The 19,124-nt window shown below is 42.1% G+C and overlaps 1 protein-coding gene across 2 annotated transcripts in view; it reads right to left on the bottom strand.

Moving 5' to 3' along the window:
* SBF2 (SET binding factor 2) overlaps positions 1-19,124 on the bottom strand; it is a 416,007-nt gene that overhangs the window by 10,601 nt on the left and 386,282 nt on the right. For both annotated transcript variants that reach the window (XM_024558744.3, XM_024558743.3), the window contains 3 exons: positions 18,115-18,216; positions 17,215-17,400; positions 1,829-1,955 (listed from right to left, as the gene is read on the bottom strand). In XM_024558744.3, coding sequence (XP_024414512.2) covers positions 1,829-1,955; positions 17,215-17,400; positions 18,115-18,216 — 415 coding nt within the window. The remainder of the gene's footprint in view (positions 1-1,828; positions 1,956-17,214; positions 17,401-18,114; positions 18,217-19,124) is intronic.

Here is a 19,124-nt window from a genome sequence, read left to right as displayed (position 1 = left end):
TTTTCCAAGTCGTTGGCTGTTTATTATGAAACCGTTTAAAAGTGTCTTCTTGCTTAGGAGTTCATGTGTTCATGGAGACTTTCGATGACAGGAGGGTGTGGCTTGTACTGTAGGGCGACTCGAAAAACAGAAGTTGAATTTAGGAGGGGGGCCCTTCAAGGATTTCCTGACACTATTTTCGTACCTGTCGGCCAGGGCATCTGTTCCTCACGCGAGCCCACGTAGTTTCCCATCTAGGGAGAGGCAGGGGCTTTTCTTTAAGAGACCAGGAAGGGTGCCTCTCTAAGCAATGCTGTCTTGCTTCAAGTGAAATGGCTCAGTCAAAAACAAATTAAGTGTTTTACCAGTTTATCGGAAAAGAATGTCTTAAGTCCCAGGCTGCACAGACTCCTGTAGTATGAGGACCCCAACACTAATTCATGTTTTCTTCTCTACCTTTGAACTGCAGAGCCCGGCGCGGAAGTGCTCATCCTTGGCCGCATGCTACCACCACCAAGAGTTTACAAAAATGCCAATGCCTCGGTCTCGCCTCAGACCAGTCGGTCAGAATCTCTGAGGATGGGCCGCAGATATTAGCTGCTTTAAAAGTTCTCCAAGTGATTCCAATATCTAGTGTAACGAGCTCTATTTAATGCTTTCCCAACACACGGGCGCCTAAGAAATTAAGGTTTCTGATTGTTACGTGTGAAATGACAATTCTGTGAGTCACCAAAGGTCTGGAAGTACAAACTGAATGGGAAATGGTCTGACCAGTGCTGTCTCCCTTACCAAAAGCATGAAATATCTTTTTTTTTTTTTAAAAGATTTCATTTATTTCTAGAGAGAAGGGGAAGGGTGGGGGAGAGAGAGGGAAAGAAACATCAATGTGTGGTTGCCTCTGCCATGCCCCCAAATGGAGACCTGGCCTGCAGCCCAGGCATGTGCCCTGACTGGGAATCGAACCAGTGACCCTTTGGTTCACAGGTCAGCACTCAATCCACTGAGCCACACCAGCCAGGGCACATGAAATATCTTACAGAGTTTTAATAGCATGCACTGAAAAGCAGTATTTCCTGACTCCATATTTTAAATTGAGAACATCAGTAAATAATTTCAGCCACTAAAAGAGTCCTTGTTATGAATACACAGGTATATTATGAAGAGAGCTGGTGTTTGAAAAGTTGCTTGTCTCCTCAGTCATGTGTGCCCTCCCTCCCGTCTCCCCACAGCAACCAAAGTAAGAATGTAAAATCCCTCTAGAGAATATTTTCACAGGGGCTGACTGATTTCCAGCATCTACTCTTCACAACTATTACTACTGCTAAAAATTACAGTAATGACGGCATGCCTAAAATTTACTGAGCGCTTACTATGTGCCAGCAGTTGCGCTAAGAAGTTTACAAATATTTCCTACCGCGGCCATCAGGGCTCAAAGGGCCATCCTGATGAGGAAACGGGAGAAACTCGGACAGGTAGTTAACTGTCCAAAGTACCCAGCTGGTGCTGGGATTTAGGCCAGGCTCCGTTCCTACCAGAGCGCACCAGGGGTGGGAAAACAGAGTCCACTGAAGTGTTTCCTCAAACAGCGATAACACTTTAATAGGTGAGAACAGAAGCAGATTTCACTTCCCAATGGTGCTACAGAGAGACCACTTGTAGCGCCTAAGAGCTCACACAGCACCTAATCTCCGAATCTGGGCTTGTGTTCACGTCCACCCCACTTCTGTAGTTCAGGGCAAAACCCTAAAACGGCCTTGCCGCACTGGAGGGGAGTGACGTTGTTAGAGTTGTGAATCAAAAACATGCAAAACTAACAAAAAAGATAAAACAAGAGCATGCAGATACGTACCGTGCTCTAATCTTTCATAGTCTGAATCCAGGAGAAATGTTTTAAAGCGATTAGATACATAGTGGAAAGCCAAGAACTTTAAGTAATAGAGATTGAATTCAAACTCAGCTGGATACTGGGTGTGAACCTGAAACACACAAGGCAGAGGAAAGAGTAGGAATCACACCAAACCACAAGTGGGCACCGTGCCGCTGGCTGCTGCCCTGACACACGCAGGAGGCCGTGGGGCCACTAACTGGGTCCCTGTCGGAGGGGGCGGAGGAGACCGGCCTGTTCACACCTCGTGTGTGTCGGGACACCATGCTGGGCATTTTCATACATATTATCTCATTTAATCTCTGTAACAACTTTGCAAGATAGAAATTGCTTTTTTCTGACTCTATTGAGGTGTAACTGACATAAAACACTGTAAGTTTAAGGCGTCACAGTGGGGTTACAGTTAGCCCCTCCATCCCCTCACATAGTAACTATTATTTTGGGGGGTAAGAACATTTAAGTCTACCTCTTAGCAACTTACAAGCACACAACACAGTGTTGTTACCTACAGCTGCCACACCGTGCATCAGGTCCCCAGAACTTGTCATAACTGGGAGTTTTCACCCTCAACCAGCATCTCCTCCCCCTCAGCCTCCAGCCCCTGGCAACAGCCATTCTGCCCTGTTTCTCCGAGTTTGGCTTTTTTGGATTCCGCACATAAGTGAAATCACGAACTGGTCGTCTTTCCATGACATTTCATTCAGCATAATGCCCTCAAGTTGTACATGGAAACATTTCCTTATTTTCTTATGGCTGAATACTACTTCACCGTTTATATATGTAACATTTTTTAACCCATTCATCCATAGACAGGTACTCAGGCTGTTTTCACGTCTTGGCTACAGTGAAAATGCTGCAGTGGACGTGGGAGTATAGACACCTCTCTGAGAGAGCGATTTCATTCCCTTAAATAAATATATATATATATATATATACATACATACATATATGCGCCCAGAAGTGGGATTGTTAGATCACACAGTTTTATTTTTAATTTTTTGAGAACCTCCATACTGTTTTCCATAGTGGCCGTACCAATTTACATTCCCACCAATAGTGGACAAGGGTTCCCTTTTCTCTCCATCCTCACCAACTGTTGTTACCTCTTTTCATTTTGAGTACAGTTGTCCTAACGGGTATAGGGTGATAACTCATTGTGGCTTTTATTTGAATTTCCCTATGATTCGTGATGCTGAGCACCTTTTCATGTACCTAGTGGCCTTGTGTGTGTCTTCTTTGGAAAAATGTCTATTCCAATCTGCTGAAGATAGGCATCTTTATCCCCACTTTACAGATGAGAAAGCTGAGGACGAGCAAGATTAAGTACTTTACCCAACATCACTCAGCACTAGCTAGTGAGCCCCAATTTGAACCCTGGCTTGCTAGGCTCCAAGGTCCGTGCCCATTCACTGCCCTGCACTTGGACAGATACAAATGAACACAAGTCAATCAATGTTAGGTCGTGCTCTCCAGGCACTTGTGGTGTAATAGTGTTTAACACAACAACAAAAACTGTACTTCCGTAAGTTTGGCAGTGAAAGGAATGAGGGGAGAAGGCCGTTTAGGGAGGTAGCAAGAGATGTTTTCTGGACAAAAGAACTGAGTGCCTGTCTGAAGGCAATGCAGAAGGAGCCAACAGAGAGAACAAATCCTTGCGAGAGCCGACAACTAAGAGAACAAGGCCCTGGAGAAACAAGAACAAATGAGCCCAAGGGCCCAGAAAGAGGGAACAGGCTTGGAAATGAGAAGGGACAGAAGTGGAGATAAAAAAGAAAGGTATGTTCAAGTGACAAGGGGAGGGGGAGGAGCTCATGCCTTTTAACCTTACATTTTCATCAGTAACTTAGGCCGAGAGATCCCTGGACACAGTAATAAAGATAAGGGATGACAGAAGGGAGGGAGCAGGGCAGAGCTGGACGTGTCCCCGCGCTGTTCAGGCAAGCTACACGCAGACTCTGAGGAGCCACCTGATGTTGGCAGAAGGTGGGCCGATGACCTTGTGGTGCTCTCCAACCCACCCGGCAATCTCACCTCTGTATTGTGCAAACAGTCTCTCATGACTAGTTTGAGAATTCTGTTTGCTTGAGACAGGCCCCAATCAGAGCTGTGCTTGCTTTAAAGCTGTTTTAAGTGAACACTGCTGGCAGGCTGTCTGACAGCCAGCGTTCCTCCCCGTGTTTAACTTGGCGGTGTGGCCCCGCACTTGGCTGGCCAAAGGGATGAGCATGGGTGTCATCTGCTGGCTGCTCCACAGGTCAGTGGGGATTCACGGTCATAATCTGGATATCACTGACTTACCGCCTGGGTAGAAATCTAGTTTTCTGTGATGATTGAAGGTTTTTTTTCTTTCTCCAACACTTTCTTACTGGCTTTTTAATTGAACTGAAATTTTAGTTCATAAGAAATATAAGATAAAATGGAATTCAGGAGGACTTAAGAGAGTTTGCCTCTCACGCAATGGAGCTGCTTTCTTGACCTGGCCGCTGCCCTACGGCCGCAGCAGGCTCCAGGGGACAGCAGGGCCCCCACGGGACAGCTGTGACACGGCTCTGAGGGCCGGGCTGCGGGCCACACTCCGGGTTTTTACAAGTGTACACATATGCAGTAAGCATGAATTTTCTCAGCAGCGCAAATGGAAGAAATAGCCAACATGGGTTTCCTGTGGGTTCCATGGGTTTATGTTATATGAGCAACCAATTATAGAGGTTGAGCATACTTGAAGAATTCATAGTTATAATCAAATAAAATGTTACTCAATCTGATACATACTCAATGACCAACAGTTATTATTTTGGAGCACTATAACTGGGCATAAAAGCAAGTTCACGTGAGTGGGTATTACAATCAGTAATACTTTCTTCCATTTCTATAGTGGAAAATACAAGTATGAAAACCAGCATTCTTTCCTAGCCATTCCAGCCCCCTATGTCTTTGGCTCAAACACCAACCACGTGCTCCGGCCCCCAACCCTCCTCCAGCCACTCGTCCCTACCCGCACATGCACCCATGAGACAGGCTCTGCGTCTGACGCTCCACTAGGCCTGGTCCTCAGGTGTTCCTAGCTCCTTTCTAAGTCTCGCCTGAAGTTTCCTGTGCATTCCCATCACCACCTGTCCTTTAATGCTATGCAAAGGCCTCCAGTCAGAGCTCTTGGTTCAGAATCAATAGCATCACTCCAGGAGACCAGTGCACCCATGATAGAGGGGGGGCGACTCAGGCTGTGGGTGGCAGGACAGAAGGAGACGGGCCCAGGGGGATGGAACTTGGTTCCCTACCACCTGAGAGTCTCAGGGAAGAGAAACCTGCAGTGTGCTGAGACAGGGCGCGCTCCAGAACAACCTGGACCCGATGGCCTTTGACATAAACCTCAGTGTCATGGGCCGGCTCCTGGCTCACTGTTTCCCAGGGAAGATGAGTTCAGAGCTATTTCCACTGACCCAGTTCACAGCAGGTCCCCCAAACTCTCCTGAATACTTTTATTAAACAAAGCCCCAGAATAAGAAAACATTTTTCTCAACGATTATTCTCCACACAAACCACTTGCCTCATACATATCTGTATCTGTCCTTGATTATTCTGATATTTAATATGCCGAGGAATATAATTTTGAAGACCCACTTCTGAGGTAAAGTAGAATGGAAATAATAGTGACTATGACCTTATGTTGAACTCACAGGCACTTCGGGGAGAGCACATGCTAGGACTTGAAGCAAAACTCCTGTCCACAAGTGGAAAAATGCTTTCCCCGCCCACTGCGCCGGGTGGCTGGCCTCCTCACAAACCCTGAACTTGGGAGTGCTGCTGTGTGCGTGTGCACCATGATGACGCCAATAGGTGCTAATGCTTGGGGCGGAAATACAATCTGCCCCAAACTGGGGCTAATCAGCAGGTCTATGAGAAGATGAAGAAAAGGTGCTGAGCAATTAATTTTTTTTTTAATCTTTAGCAACAGTTTAAGCAACAAGCATGTGAGAATTTCTCTATGGAAAAAAAAATCATCAGATTGACCTGAACCCTGGGTTGATTAATACCTAGACACCACATTTGGAACCTGAGATTAAGAAACACAAGGAGTTTTCTGAAATGTCTTTCTACCACAATAATAAGGACCTAACTGCATTCCTAAGACAATATGGTGCTTAGGTTTCCAGTAAGAAAGGAAAATTACACTTTCTTTATTTTGTCATACATGCCAGGGATTCGGTTTGTCCAGTTCACTGGTTTCTTCTCCTCCTTGTAAATGGGACACCCAGACTCTCCTGCAGCACCCCGCCACAGTGAGGCGCCCCCCACGTCTCCCTCTCCTTCTGAGGAGGCATCACGGACATACAACCAACTGCACATATTTAAAGGGCACAGTTTGGTAAGTTCTGACGTATCCATACACCTGTGACACCGCCACCGCCGTCGGGATGATGAACATGCTGTCTGTAACTCCTAAAAGCTTCCTTGTGCCCTTTCTGCCTTCTCCTGCATCTTCCTCCCCAAGCACCCGCCGATTTGCCATCTGTCGCTGCAGGCTGATTTGCATTCGCTTTATATAAATGGAACCAAAGCATGTACTCCTTCTGTCTGCCTTTGCCCACTAAGCATTATTATTTGACATGCACCCATGTTCATCCCTTTTCATAGGCATGTAGTATTCCATTGTATTGACATACCACAATTTACTCACCCTCATGTGGACATCGAGCCGCTTCTAGATTTTTCGTTATTACATATCTGGCTGCTGTGAACAGTGACGGACAAGTCTTTGCAGGGCCTGAGCTTTCATTTCCCCTGCGTAACTGCCTAGAAATGAAATGCTGAGCCACGTGGTAGATAGGTATGTTGAACTTTTTAAGAACAGCCAAACTGTCTTCCCAAATGGTTGTACAATTCTACATTCCCATCAGCAGTGTTAGGTCCAGTTTCTCACGTCCTTGTCAACGTCTGAGGTAGTCAGTTTAAAAAATATTAGCCATTAAAACAGGTACGTAGTGGCATCTCATTGTGATTTTAATTTACATTTGTGATGACAAATGACGTCGAGTACCTTCTCACGTGCGCAGCTGTCTCTTTGGTGGAGTACAGATGTTCTGCCCGTAAGGAGAATAGGTTGGTTGTTTTCTTATTAAGTTTTGAGAACTCTTTATATATTCTGGATACAAGTCCTTTAGCAGATATAGCATTTGAAATATTTTCTTCCACTGTGATTTTTCTTTCCATTTTCTTAACAGTGATTTTTGAAGAATTTTTTCATTTTGAAAAAGCCTAATTTATCAATTTGTCCTTTTGGGGATCATGCTTTGGTACTGAATCCAAGATACCCTTGCCCAACCCACTGTCACTAAGATTTCTTCCTGCTTCCTTCTAAAAGTTTTATAGTAGTAGGTCTTACATTTAGGTCTATGACCCCCTTTGAATTAATTTTTATATTGGAGCTGGAAGTGGGTTAATATTTTTTGTATCTGGAAATCCAGTTGTCTGGCATCATTTGTTAAAAAGACTATCCTTCCTCTACTGAATGCTTTTTGCACCTTCATCAAAAGCCAATTTTCCTTCTATCCTATCTGTGTGGGATTTCTGTACTCTTTTCTGCTTCACTGATTTATTTGTCCAACTTTATACCGCTTATCATCACATGGTCTTGACTACTGCAGCTTTCTAGTAAGTCTTGAAATCAAATAGTACCAGTCCTCCTATTTTGTTCTTTTTCAAAGTTGTTCCAGATATTCTATTGATAGATCCTTTGAATTTTCATACGAGTTTTAGAATTAGCTTGCCAATTTGCACAAAAATAGTCTCCTAGGCATTTGATTGTGATTACATTGAATTTTCAGGTCAGTTTGGGGAGAGTGACATTTCAACAATAGTAAGTCTTCTGATCCATGAACAAGAGGTATCTCCTGACTCATTTAAGGCTTTAATTTCTCTCAGTAATGCTTTGTGGTTTTCAGTGTCCAGGTCTTTCATATATTTTGTTAATTTCTTTCATGTTTTTTGATACTATTGAAAATGGTAATGATTTACAAATGTAAATATTCCAATGGTTAATTTTTTTAGATTTTATACATAATCACGTTGCCTGTGAATGAGGTAGTTGTACTTTCTAACGTGACTGTCTCTATTATTACTATTTTCCAGCGTTCCCGCATGGCTAGGACCATTTGCACAATACTGAGTAGAAGAGGGGAAGCAGACATCGAATCCTGTTCCTGACCTTGGGGGCACGGCACTCGGTCTTTCACTATTAACACGATGTTAGCTGCAGGATTCTAAAAGAGAAACTACAGCTAACATACAGTTAACACTATAGTTTGAGGGAGTTCCCTTCTATTCCTGGTATCCTGAGAATTTTTACAGGGAATGAACGTTATATTTTGTTAGACATTTTTCTGCATTTGTTGAGATGACCATATGGCTTTTATTTTTTAATGTCTTAATATGGTGAATTATACTAATAGATTTCAAATGTGAAAACAATCAGGCATTCCTGAGATAAATCCCGCTTGACCATGGTATATTATTTTTTAAATATATTGATTTATATGAATTTGATTTGCTAAATTTTTGCTTAGAAAATTTGAATTTATGGCCATCCGGAATACTGGCGCATAGTTTTCTTCACTGTCTTTGCCAGGCCAGGGGAGTGCTGGTCTCACAGACTGAGCTGGGTAGTATTCCCTTTGCTTCAGTTTTCTGTAGAATTGCTAGTATTTCTTCCTTGAAAACTTGGTAGAATTTACCAGTGAGGCCACTTGGGCCTGAAGTTTTCAGCATGAAAATGTTTTAACTACAATTTAAATTTCCTTAATATATACAGGCTTATTCAAGTTATGTATTTTTTTTTCTTGAGTGAGTGAGGTAGCTGATATTTTCCAAGGAATTTGTGCACTTCACCTAATTGCTGATTCTTTTGGCACAAAAATTGTTTATAATATTCCCTTATTGTCATTTTAATACTTGTAGAACCTGCAGTAATGTCATTTTTCTTATTTCTCATATTGATAATTTGTGTCTTCTTTCTTTGATGAGTTTGGCTATAGGTTTATCAATTTTATTGACCTTTTCAAAGAACAACTTTGGGTTTATATTTACTTATTTATTGAGAGAGGAAGAGAGGGAGAGAAACATCAATGTGTGGTTGCCTCTTGCGCGCCCCCTACTGGGGACCTGGCCTGCAACCCAGGTGTGTGCCCTGACTGGGAACTGAACCAGCAACCCTTTGGTTCACAGGAAGGCTCTTAACCACTGAGCCACACCAGCCAGGGCAGGTTTAGTTAGTTTTTTTTATGGCTGGCCACAAGACTTTTGGCGCCAAAAGCTAGTCTGCTTCAAAGAAATTTAGCCTTATTGCATTATGTGGAATTGGGACTGACAGGGATCTTAGCCAATAAACTAACTCTTTGTAAGCATTTCCCAAAATATGTTGATAAATAGTTTTAGGACCTCTCTTAGGCATCATCTGAATTCTGTTGTTCAGAATAATTTTGTATGTATCTTGATGAAGATAAAAAATAAACAGATTTTAAAAAGAAGCTATGTGAGGCATTTAGTTTTGTTTTCTATTATGGAGTGAAATCTGCCAATTTCACTTATTTTTAAGAGAATCTAAAATGGAATTTGGAGAAACATGAATTTATAGTCTTATTTTTTGCCCATGTGCCATTAAGTACTTTATAAAATTTAAAGACCCATAAAAATAAGCTATGACTCAAATCCCGGGAAGGATCAACATTTTGGGAATAAAATATAGTAAGTTAAAATAGGATTTGCTTTCAGGAATTACAAATATTAAGCTACAAGAGATCCGATATAGAATGGCATCAACATTCTAGACACACTCTGGAAAAGAAAGTAGTTAATATTAGTTATTTCACAGATTAAGTTTTAACAAATACTGTGCCAATCACTTTACATAAGATTTTTAATCCTGCATATATACAGGGTCTGGCACAAATAACGCTCCTTTTCTGGTATAATTTTTTTTTACTTTTTATTTATTTATTTTAATTTTTATTGTTATTCAATTACAGTTGTCTGCATTTTCTCCCCATCCCTCCACCCCACCCCCAAATTTTTTATTACAAAATCATAAGCATGTAATTCTGTAACATAGTATCACACTCAAGCACACCACATGACATTTTAGGTGAAACGTTCAAGTTAACACTATAAATTATTATACCCATATTGCTACCCTACCAACCACACTCAAGCAGGTGTTACTTCTGCCGGACCCTCTGTGTGTGTGTAAACTGAAGCACAGAGGGGTTAAAACATTTGTTGAAGATCAAAAAATCAGTAAATGAGACTGATGTACAAACTCCAATTTACTTTATGGCTCATGTAGTAAAAGCTTTAATGCAAAATTGCTTTGTTACAACAACTTGGATTATGTCAATTTTACCAGTTTTCAGCTGGGCGGGAAGCAGGCAGACACTACACTGAATATACCACGAACCCATTAGCTGCAGCTAATATTAATGGGTAAGTTTTAGAGAAACCTGGGTGAGGCAGCAGCTCGGCCGCTCACACACGTGCTCACGAGGAAAGCTCCCATCTTCAGAGGGCAAAATAGCTTGTGTCCTTGAAGTGGCGCCTGGCACAGCACCAGTACGCAGTGACTGCAGGGGAGCCCGCCACGAGGCCAGAGCGAGTCAGTTCACAATCTAAATGAACTTCAAAGGCAAAGTTATAACTGCGCTTTGTTTTCCTCAAGGTGGGATAATAATAAAAAAGTTCTAAGATTACCTCAAAGATTTATTCCAGTGCTGAAATAAAAAAGCTGCCATCTTATACTTCATGTTTTCACTCATATTATACACATTTTCTCTCTTGGTATTACATTTTTAAAAGAAATTTTAGGCAAAGATTTCATTTTTATTATGCTTTGGATGTATTTTCCTTTTGAGTTTGGTTCAACTATGTTAAGAAAAGGAAGTAGCCCGTAATGATATCACTCAAGCTAAGCCAATTTCTTTTAGAAGTTAACAAAAAAACCCTGCCAGATGTTGCTATTATGAAACAGTGACCCAGCATCATTTACAGTTCATCTGACACCTGGATAAACTGGCGTAAACAGTGGCTTTTTATACGATGAGGCAGTTCTAATTCAAGATCAGGGCTTCATCTGTTGTCTTTGTAACTCTCGCTGGCACTAATGGACAGGTCTGGCACACTTCCACGACTGCCTTCTGGCATTCAGCGTGTTAGAGGTGGTTAATAAGCGGTGAACACATTCCACCTGGGAAAGTTTCGCTTGCTGCTGAGTAATTTTGTGCTTATTTTTCAAGCGTTGTTGGGCCTGGCTCTGCTCTGTGCCACTGAGAGACTGAGGACAGCACTCATTTCAATTGTCTGGCAAAAGCCAGTCATGTAACACGAGTGTTCACTTGAAAGGCATTCAACAAAGGCATTTTCTACCTAAAACCAGTGTGAGGGGATGATGAAACACTACCTTATAATTAAGTCAGCAGGAGTCAGAAGCACTATTTGTTAACCACAGTCTTCTACGGTCTCATGTCTTGAATGAATAAACAATCCCTTTTCAGCAGCAAATAATTTGCTTCACCAAAGCCGATTAGCCACACATCCTTGAAATACTGCAATCAAGGTCATAGGTTCACTTTGCCATAACTTGTCTGCACTCAGGTTATTATGTGGGAGGTACTAAGTCAAAGCAGGGTTCAGACGAATTTCTAACAATCTGTACTTTAATTAAGAAATTTTTAACGGGGTACAGCCAGATTTGAAGTTATACTAAGGGGGTCTTTCGACCCTGAACAATATTATTTTTTATAGTTTGTGAAGCGCTTACTTAGAAATAATTGAGCTTTCATTCAAAGTCTACCTGTTTTCAATTTCAGAACTGGTTTATATAGAACATTTGAATTTCAAGTCCTTATTTAAAATAAAAAGTTACCAGAAATTAACCATATCCCCAAGTAATTTTATATAACCTAACATAATAGAGTTTTAGCATCTATTGGAATATAATCTAAAGATAACAGGAATGTAATTTAGTACTTCACCCTAGTTTATGGTAAAATGCTCTCTCCATGCCCTTTAGAGGTACTCACAGAACACACGCGACTTTTCAATTATAGATTATTTCCACCCACCTCAGTCCACCCCCAACAATGAAACGTAAGCATTACAGTCCAAGCAATTATAATTACCCACGGGACCCAATGATGTTCCCATCTGTGAGGACAGTGTGTCTTACATGAGAATCCCATCTCTTATTCATTGTGAGGGGATTCTTTTGCTGACTATGTTTAAACATGCTGAATTCTGCAAGATGAACGTGGACATTTAACACATTTAATAATGCACTTAACTTAAGCCAAATTCAGCCATACAAACAGTCCCCTACAACTCTCCTTTAATTAAAAGAAAGCAATTTTTAAAACATAAAAAGCCCCAAAGGTGGTAGGGAGAATGGGAAGGGAGATAGTGGCAGGACAAGGAAAGTCAGTAAATTTTTGAAAGATGGACAATAGGAGGAGGAACAGCAGTTAAATGACAGAAAATGAGAAGCTGCATTGGGATGCCCCTGTGGGGTGAAATCTTTTGAGAGGGTAGGAGTGTCCCTGTAAGCCCGGAAAGGCTCAGGACACCGAGTAACCTGTACGTGTGTGTGTGTGTGTGTGTGTGTGTGTGTGTGTGTGTGTGTGAGTGAAATGACAGCTAACAATGAGCACGGGCTCTAAGTCTACAGAGGCAGTGGGGAGACCTCGTGCGATTACTTTCTTGGAAGCAAGAGGCTGTTCTTTGGAAAAACCAAACTCGGTAAGCTCTGGGCTTGGGAACCCCAGACACAACTGAGTTAATGATGAGGCTTGGGAGTAAGAAAAGCGTGGAAAAAGTAAAAATCTGTATACTTAATTGGGATTTCCCTGGACCCATTTCCTGCTCTGCTTCCAGAAAGCAGGCAGCCAGGCTTCTAAGTATTTTCCGGGCTCCAGACTAACAAAATTTTCTCTGGAGAAACTAAATAGCTGCTGTTTTCTTTTCCTGGAACTCCAGTTTACTGACATGTTGGACTTACTATTTAAAAACACTTTTCAAGTTCATTAAAGTATAATTTACATATAATAAAACTTCCCTATTTTAAGCATACGGGTTGGTTAGTTTTGGTCACAGTGTATAGTCAGGTAACCACCACCACAATCGGGGTACAGAACAGTTCCCTCACCCTAAAAAGCTTGTTCATGCTTCTCTGTGGTTGGTCCCCTCCCCTGACCACTGGTCCCAGGCAACCACTGATATGTTACCTGTTTCCTGTGGTTTTGCCTTTTGCAGAATTTCATAAATAGGAAATCATACAGTGTGTAGTCTTTGTTACCTGCTTTTCATGACCACAATGATTTTAAGATCTGTCCATGGTGTTGTGTATGTTGCTATTTCATTCCTTATGCTTGCCAAATAGTATTCCATTGTGTGAATACACCTGAAAGTGTCTGTTCACCAGCTGAGGGGCATGCTACCCCTTTATAGCCATAGCCATTCCCTTCCCCCATTATCTCTAACCCCTGGAAACCAATAAATTTATTCTCTGGCTCTATATTCTTGTCATTGTGAGAATGTTACATGTAAATGGAATCACGTAGTGTGTGATCATTTGAGATGGCTTTTATTCACTCAGCATAATGCACGAGGTCCACTCAAGTGGCTGCGCGGGTCAGCAGTTCATTCCTGTTTCCCTGCTGACTTGTGCTCCAGGGCGTGGGTGTACCGGTTCCTTAGCCAGTCACCCGCTGTGGGGCGGTTTGTGCCTCCTGCCCCCAGTTTTTGGCTATTATAAACAAAACTTCTATAAACAATACTTTTATATTTGAGGGGAGTTTCTTGTAAATATGTCATAACATATTTAGACCATTTCCATTTAATGTAATTATTTCTACATTAGGGCTGTTATTTTACTTTTGGTCTTCAGTTTCCTCTATTTTTTTGTCTTTTCTTTTTTAGATTTTAAAAGTATTTTTATTATTTTTAACCTGGTTATAAGTATAACACATCATCATTCTAAAATCTTTTTCTGCCCTTTGTGGACTACCTGAATGCCTCTTAAAATTCCATTCTGATTTATCTATAGGGTTTCACATGTACAGCTTAGTGGTTACACAGTCATACACTTTACACAGCCTTCCCCTCAATATTTCCAGTACCCCAATTTTATATAGCTTTCTTAGTGGTTGTTCCAGGTATTAAATTTTGTATCTTACCACACTTCATTGCATTTTACCAGTTTCAGTGAAGCACAGAAACCTTACTTCCCTTTATGTTCCCCCATTCAAAATGTGTCTTCACTAGTTCTTCTACATATATTGAGAGCTACATCAAACAGCGCTCTAATTTTTTGCTTCGAGTGCCAAACAGAATTCAGAAAACTCAAGAGGAGAAGAGAAGTCTATGTACTGACCCATATTTTACTTTCTATTGTTCTCTTTTCCCTTCTGATATCCCAAGATTCCTTCTTTTGTCATTTTTTTTCTATTTGAAAAATTTCTTTTAGCCATTTAAACCTATGGTCCATTTCAAATAAATTTTTGTGAAGGATGTCAGGGTCAAAGTTCATACTTTTCATAAAGATATGCAGTTATTCCAAAAGTATCCCTTCCCTACATCCAGGTTTTATAATTGTTTTCGGTGGGGGAGGCTGACTTTAGAATCTTAATCCCTCATTTGTGGAGGCAGTAGTCAAACTTACTCAATTAAAATTCTATTTTCCCTTGTGAAATCTGAGGATGTTACTTCAACATAATATATAAAAAAGGAACAGTCACAAACTTTTATTTCAGTAGAAATTTTTAAAATTCTTAAGTTAATTTTAGGATAATAACATATAAAACTAAAATTATGGACATTTTATGTGGATTCTGTCTTAAAAGACTCAGTAAAAAAGTTTGTTACACAAATAGCCTATTCTCAGTTTAATACTATTTTAAAAAATGTTGACATGGGTTTGGTTTAATTCTTATTAAGAACGTCTACATGGGAGATTCCACCTGCCGTTCCTCTTAATAAATTTATGCCTCAGAGCGGGATTTAGGTGGGAGATGGAACTCGGATGTTCCTTCATTTAGGAGTCGTGGGCCCCACATGTCCATTAAGCGTGAACACCACATTCTGAGGGCTGTGGTTTTAATATTTGAAGACACGCATTTTTGCTCTGACTGGTGGGGCTCAGTTGGTTGAAGCATCGTCCCACGAAGCAAAAGGTTGTGTGTTTGACTTGCAGTCACAGAACACGCCTAGGTTGTGGGTTCAGTTCCCGTAGGGGCATGTGTGAGAGGCAACCAATCGATGTTTCTGTCTCACACCAATGTTTCTCTCTCTCTTTCTCCCTGCCTTCCCCTCTCTAAAAGTAAATAAAGGCAATCTTTAAATAATAAAGACATACATTTTTATATACCATAGATACCGAAAGAAAGGAAACCACTTCATCTAGCGCTCAACTGAATAAACAGCAACAGTGTGCAACGCGGGGTAACGCCTGGTGTGCGTGCTTACTGGAGCGGACGCAGGCCCCCGGGGGGCAGGCTGAAGAACATTTGAAGAGAAAATTTTACATTATATTAAATTGAACATAAAGAAGAATAATTCTTTAAGAAATGTAGAGCCACTGAAAGTTTTTGTTTGCTTTAAAGATTTCTGTAAAAGAGAATAGCATCGTATCTGAGCCTGAACAAGGTGATCTTTCCAAGTTTCACTTATTTGTTCATTATACATATTTTCTGAGTGTCTACCACATTCCAGAGGCTGAAATTATAATTGTGTGAGGTACTAGAAATATGAAGACTAATATGACATAGCCCGTGTTGCCAAGAATTCTCAGTAAAGCAGAAGGCAATAAACATACATGAACAAATATGTTCTAGTGTTACAGATGTTACCAAAGAAGTCTGTATACATGGTTCATTAGGAATACAAATGAGGGGGTAAGGAGAAGGTTCCACGGTTACTTAGCAAGACTCATGAAATAAAACACAGTGCCTGGCCCTGTGCAGGAGTCAATAATTATTAGTAGTGACGGTTCGTAGCCGGGGTGTCAGGCATGGAGGCAGGAGACAGTCTAGCACATTTGGTGAGCACAACGAGACAATAAGCAACACAGTAAGAAGTGCTTTCAGGCAGAACTCATATGCCTTCGCCTATTTAGAAGTGATAAAAGATGCTTGCTCTTCTCCTTTGGTCTCAGTTAAGCTTTCTCTTTCAGAGACAATGGTCTCCAAAGTTCTCCCTCATCCATTTGCCAAAAGAAGTATAAAAAAAGAAGGCTAATATTCAAACAGAGAGAAAAATACAGTTAAGTCCTCACTTAACATTGTCAATAGGTTCTTGGAAACTATGACTTTAAATGAAATGACGTAAGACAAAACCAATTTTTCCATAGGCTAATTGGTATAAACAAGAGTTAAGTTTCTATGGCATATTTCTGGTCACATACACATTTCCAAACTTCTAAATAAAAACCCCAAACACTTCTAACATTAAACACTGAAATAAATGTGAGCTAGCCATGTATTTAAGAATGATTAAGAAAAATGAGAAGGAAATTCCTTTGCAACCTACTTTTTCTAGTTCAGGGCCGAGGGTGGCCAGAGCCTACCCCAGCAGCTCAGGCTGTGAGGTGGGCACCCACCGAGGACAGGCCACCCTTCCACCCCAGGGCCACGCACACCCGCACTCGCTCAGACTGGGGCCATGGAGAGGCGCCAGTTCACCTGATGCGCAATCCTGGGGATGTGGGAGGAAACCCATGCAGACCTGGGGAGACTGTGCAAACCACACAGACAGTGGCCCTGCTCAGGAATTAATTTCTTTTTCTTGCCAACGTTATAACGAAATGACATTGCAACGACATGGAACGAAGCGACGTTCTTAGAGGGCCTGCCGATACCACGTGAGGCAGAGTTTAAAGCTCAGGCTTGCCTGGCGGGGCCGTGGTTCTTTCTCCAGGGGTTAGGCTCTACGTCTTGTATTCCCGGGCACAAGCTAGAGGCCTCCCAAACCGGGAAGACTCCATGCTGGATTTCAGGCCCTGCCATTCCCTAGAGATTTTTGCTCTTCTGCCCTAGGTCAAACCTTCCTGGAGAACAAGCCCAAGTCTGCTCCTGTTCTTGGGAGACGGTAATTGAGAGTGCTGGCCCCTTCGCCTGGAGGGCCAGCCCAGAGCCAGCTCAGAAACCAACTAGTCACGTGTCTCCTCCATTCGCAGGAACCCACTGCTGGTGTTTCAGTAACTCTCAGGGCTGAATCCGTCAGTGAAAGCATGACGGGGGCTGGCACAGCACGGCAGCGCTCAGTGAACACTAGCTCTTTTCCTTCCTTCTTACCGAGCCAGCTGAAGCTCTACTCACCTGATGGACACAGTCCAAGAACTGCAGGAAGACCGGGGCGAAACCGCTCCCCTGAGAGTTGAGGGTCAAGCTGCTCCGCTGACTGAATTTATGCCCGAAAGAGAGCCACTCTTTTTCAACCAACATCCGGAAGCCTTCAAGTGTCCTATAAAAGGGATCACCGAGTAACTGAACCAGCGATGTCACCTAGGGTACAAGCAGGACGGATTCTTCATTACTTTCGGTCCTGAAAGAAATCCTGTTGCCAAGACAAAGCACTTCCTTTTGGTGACAGCCAACTCACAAGCAAGACCTGTGCAGCCAGCCAATTTGCTCACTGATACTCCAGGACAGCCAATCAAACTACCTCTGCAAACGTACCAGTGAAAATTAAAAGTCAAATTCATTTTGGCTGTTTTCTTTCAGGGAACGCAGAAAGCCAGCTGTGGCTTTCTCCCCGGTTAATTAATGAGCCCGGAGGTTCATTCAAACCTATAGCTACTTTTTGGCAGGTGTAGACGAATGCCTTATTATAGTTTGTATTCATACCTTTCCTTTCCACTGTGGAGTGAGGAAAGGCGGGGCTTATAGAGAATCAGGGAAAGGACCGACAAAGCCCGGGCAGGATGGCCCACGGACCACACTGCTGCTCAAGAGCTCCGTTTGTGTCCTACACGGTGCATCTGTGGTGCGGGCCCCTGCAGCCCCGAGCCGGAGCTCCAGGCTACGTGGGGCCTGGAAGCTCACGGCAGAGCTTTCTGACGGACACCAGAAACATGTGATGTTTAACACAGGACTCTTTCTGCCATACACATTAGTCACTATACAAAAGATTCATCTGCAGAATTTAAAGACAAATGAACTGAAATGCAAATTCACAGACATAAAACTAAATACATAAAAATATGGGTAATAGTTTACTTGTGCTGTGATGTCCCAACCTTCTTCCAAACAGACCAAAACAGAGGAGCCGTTTTCGAGCACTTCTGAAACGCCCGCAGCCAGCTGCATCGTCCTGTGGAGCTGGGGCGGGAAAGGGGCCACAGTGAGACCAAGGGCTTTCCGCTCGTGGGAACAGAGCGCCTGGCTCTCAGACTTAGCCGGACACGTTAGGGCAACAATGTATCTGAACAAGAGAGCCACACGTTTTAAATACTTAAAATTCTTCATCAAAATCAAGATTAAACTACGACATATTTTAAAAATAGACACATTTAAAAACAATGTGTCCAAGGGATTCTTAATGAAATAAATTGAGCTTAAATCATTTCCCCCAGAGTGGGATAGCTACAATCCCACAGAGTGGAAAAGACGGAGTTTCTAAGCAGCTCTCTCAACAGTGTCACTGGACTTAAAACTTGACGTTGTAGGTTCTGCTTCAGATACTCTTAATTTTTCTGCAATTAGATAGTGGGGGTGATTGCACAGCTTAGTGAATACACTGAAAGCTCTGAATTGTACAGTTTAAAAGGCCAAATTTTATGGCAAATGAGTTACACCTTTAAAAAAGACACTCTTGTCTATACTGTGTGTTAAATGGGAAGAAACTTCTGTTTGTGCTCAGTTTTTAAAGCCAAGCCACATGACTCACATTTCCTACTAAACAGTAAGGGTGTGAACAGAGCATATAGATTTCAAAACCAAATGTGCAACATTCTAGTTTTAAAAAATCTTTTAAGCATCACTTGGTATAGTTTGTAGAATGCATCCAACGTCGAACAGAATGGAAAACCCCCATATTTTAAAGAGAGAGAGGCTGTTCTAAACACACGTCCTCTCCTCTCCAGCAGCGGGAAGCTCCTCACTCACTGTTCCTGTAAGACAGCGACTGCCAGGCCTGAACCCTCTTGCACTTCGCCTTTGCTACGAGTTGACTTTAAAAGGGCCAATATCGCAAGCAGAGCAATGTTTCCTACTGGTTTTCCCCCCAC

Source organism: Desmodus rotundus, chromosome 5 (assembly GCF_022682495.2).
Source record: "Desmodus rotundus isolate HL8 chromosome 5, HLdesRot8A.1, whole genome shotgun sequence".
Lineage (NCBI taxonomy): Eukaryota > Metazoa > Chordata > Mammalia > Chiroptera > Phyllostomidae > Desmodus > Desmodus rotundus.
The sequence above is the reverse complement of the archived record's forward strand: the minus strand, read 5'-3'. Positions and strand labels throughout refer to the sequence as shown.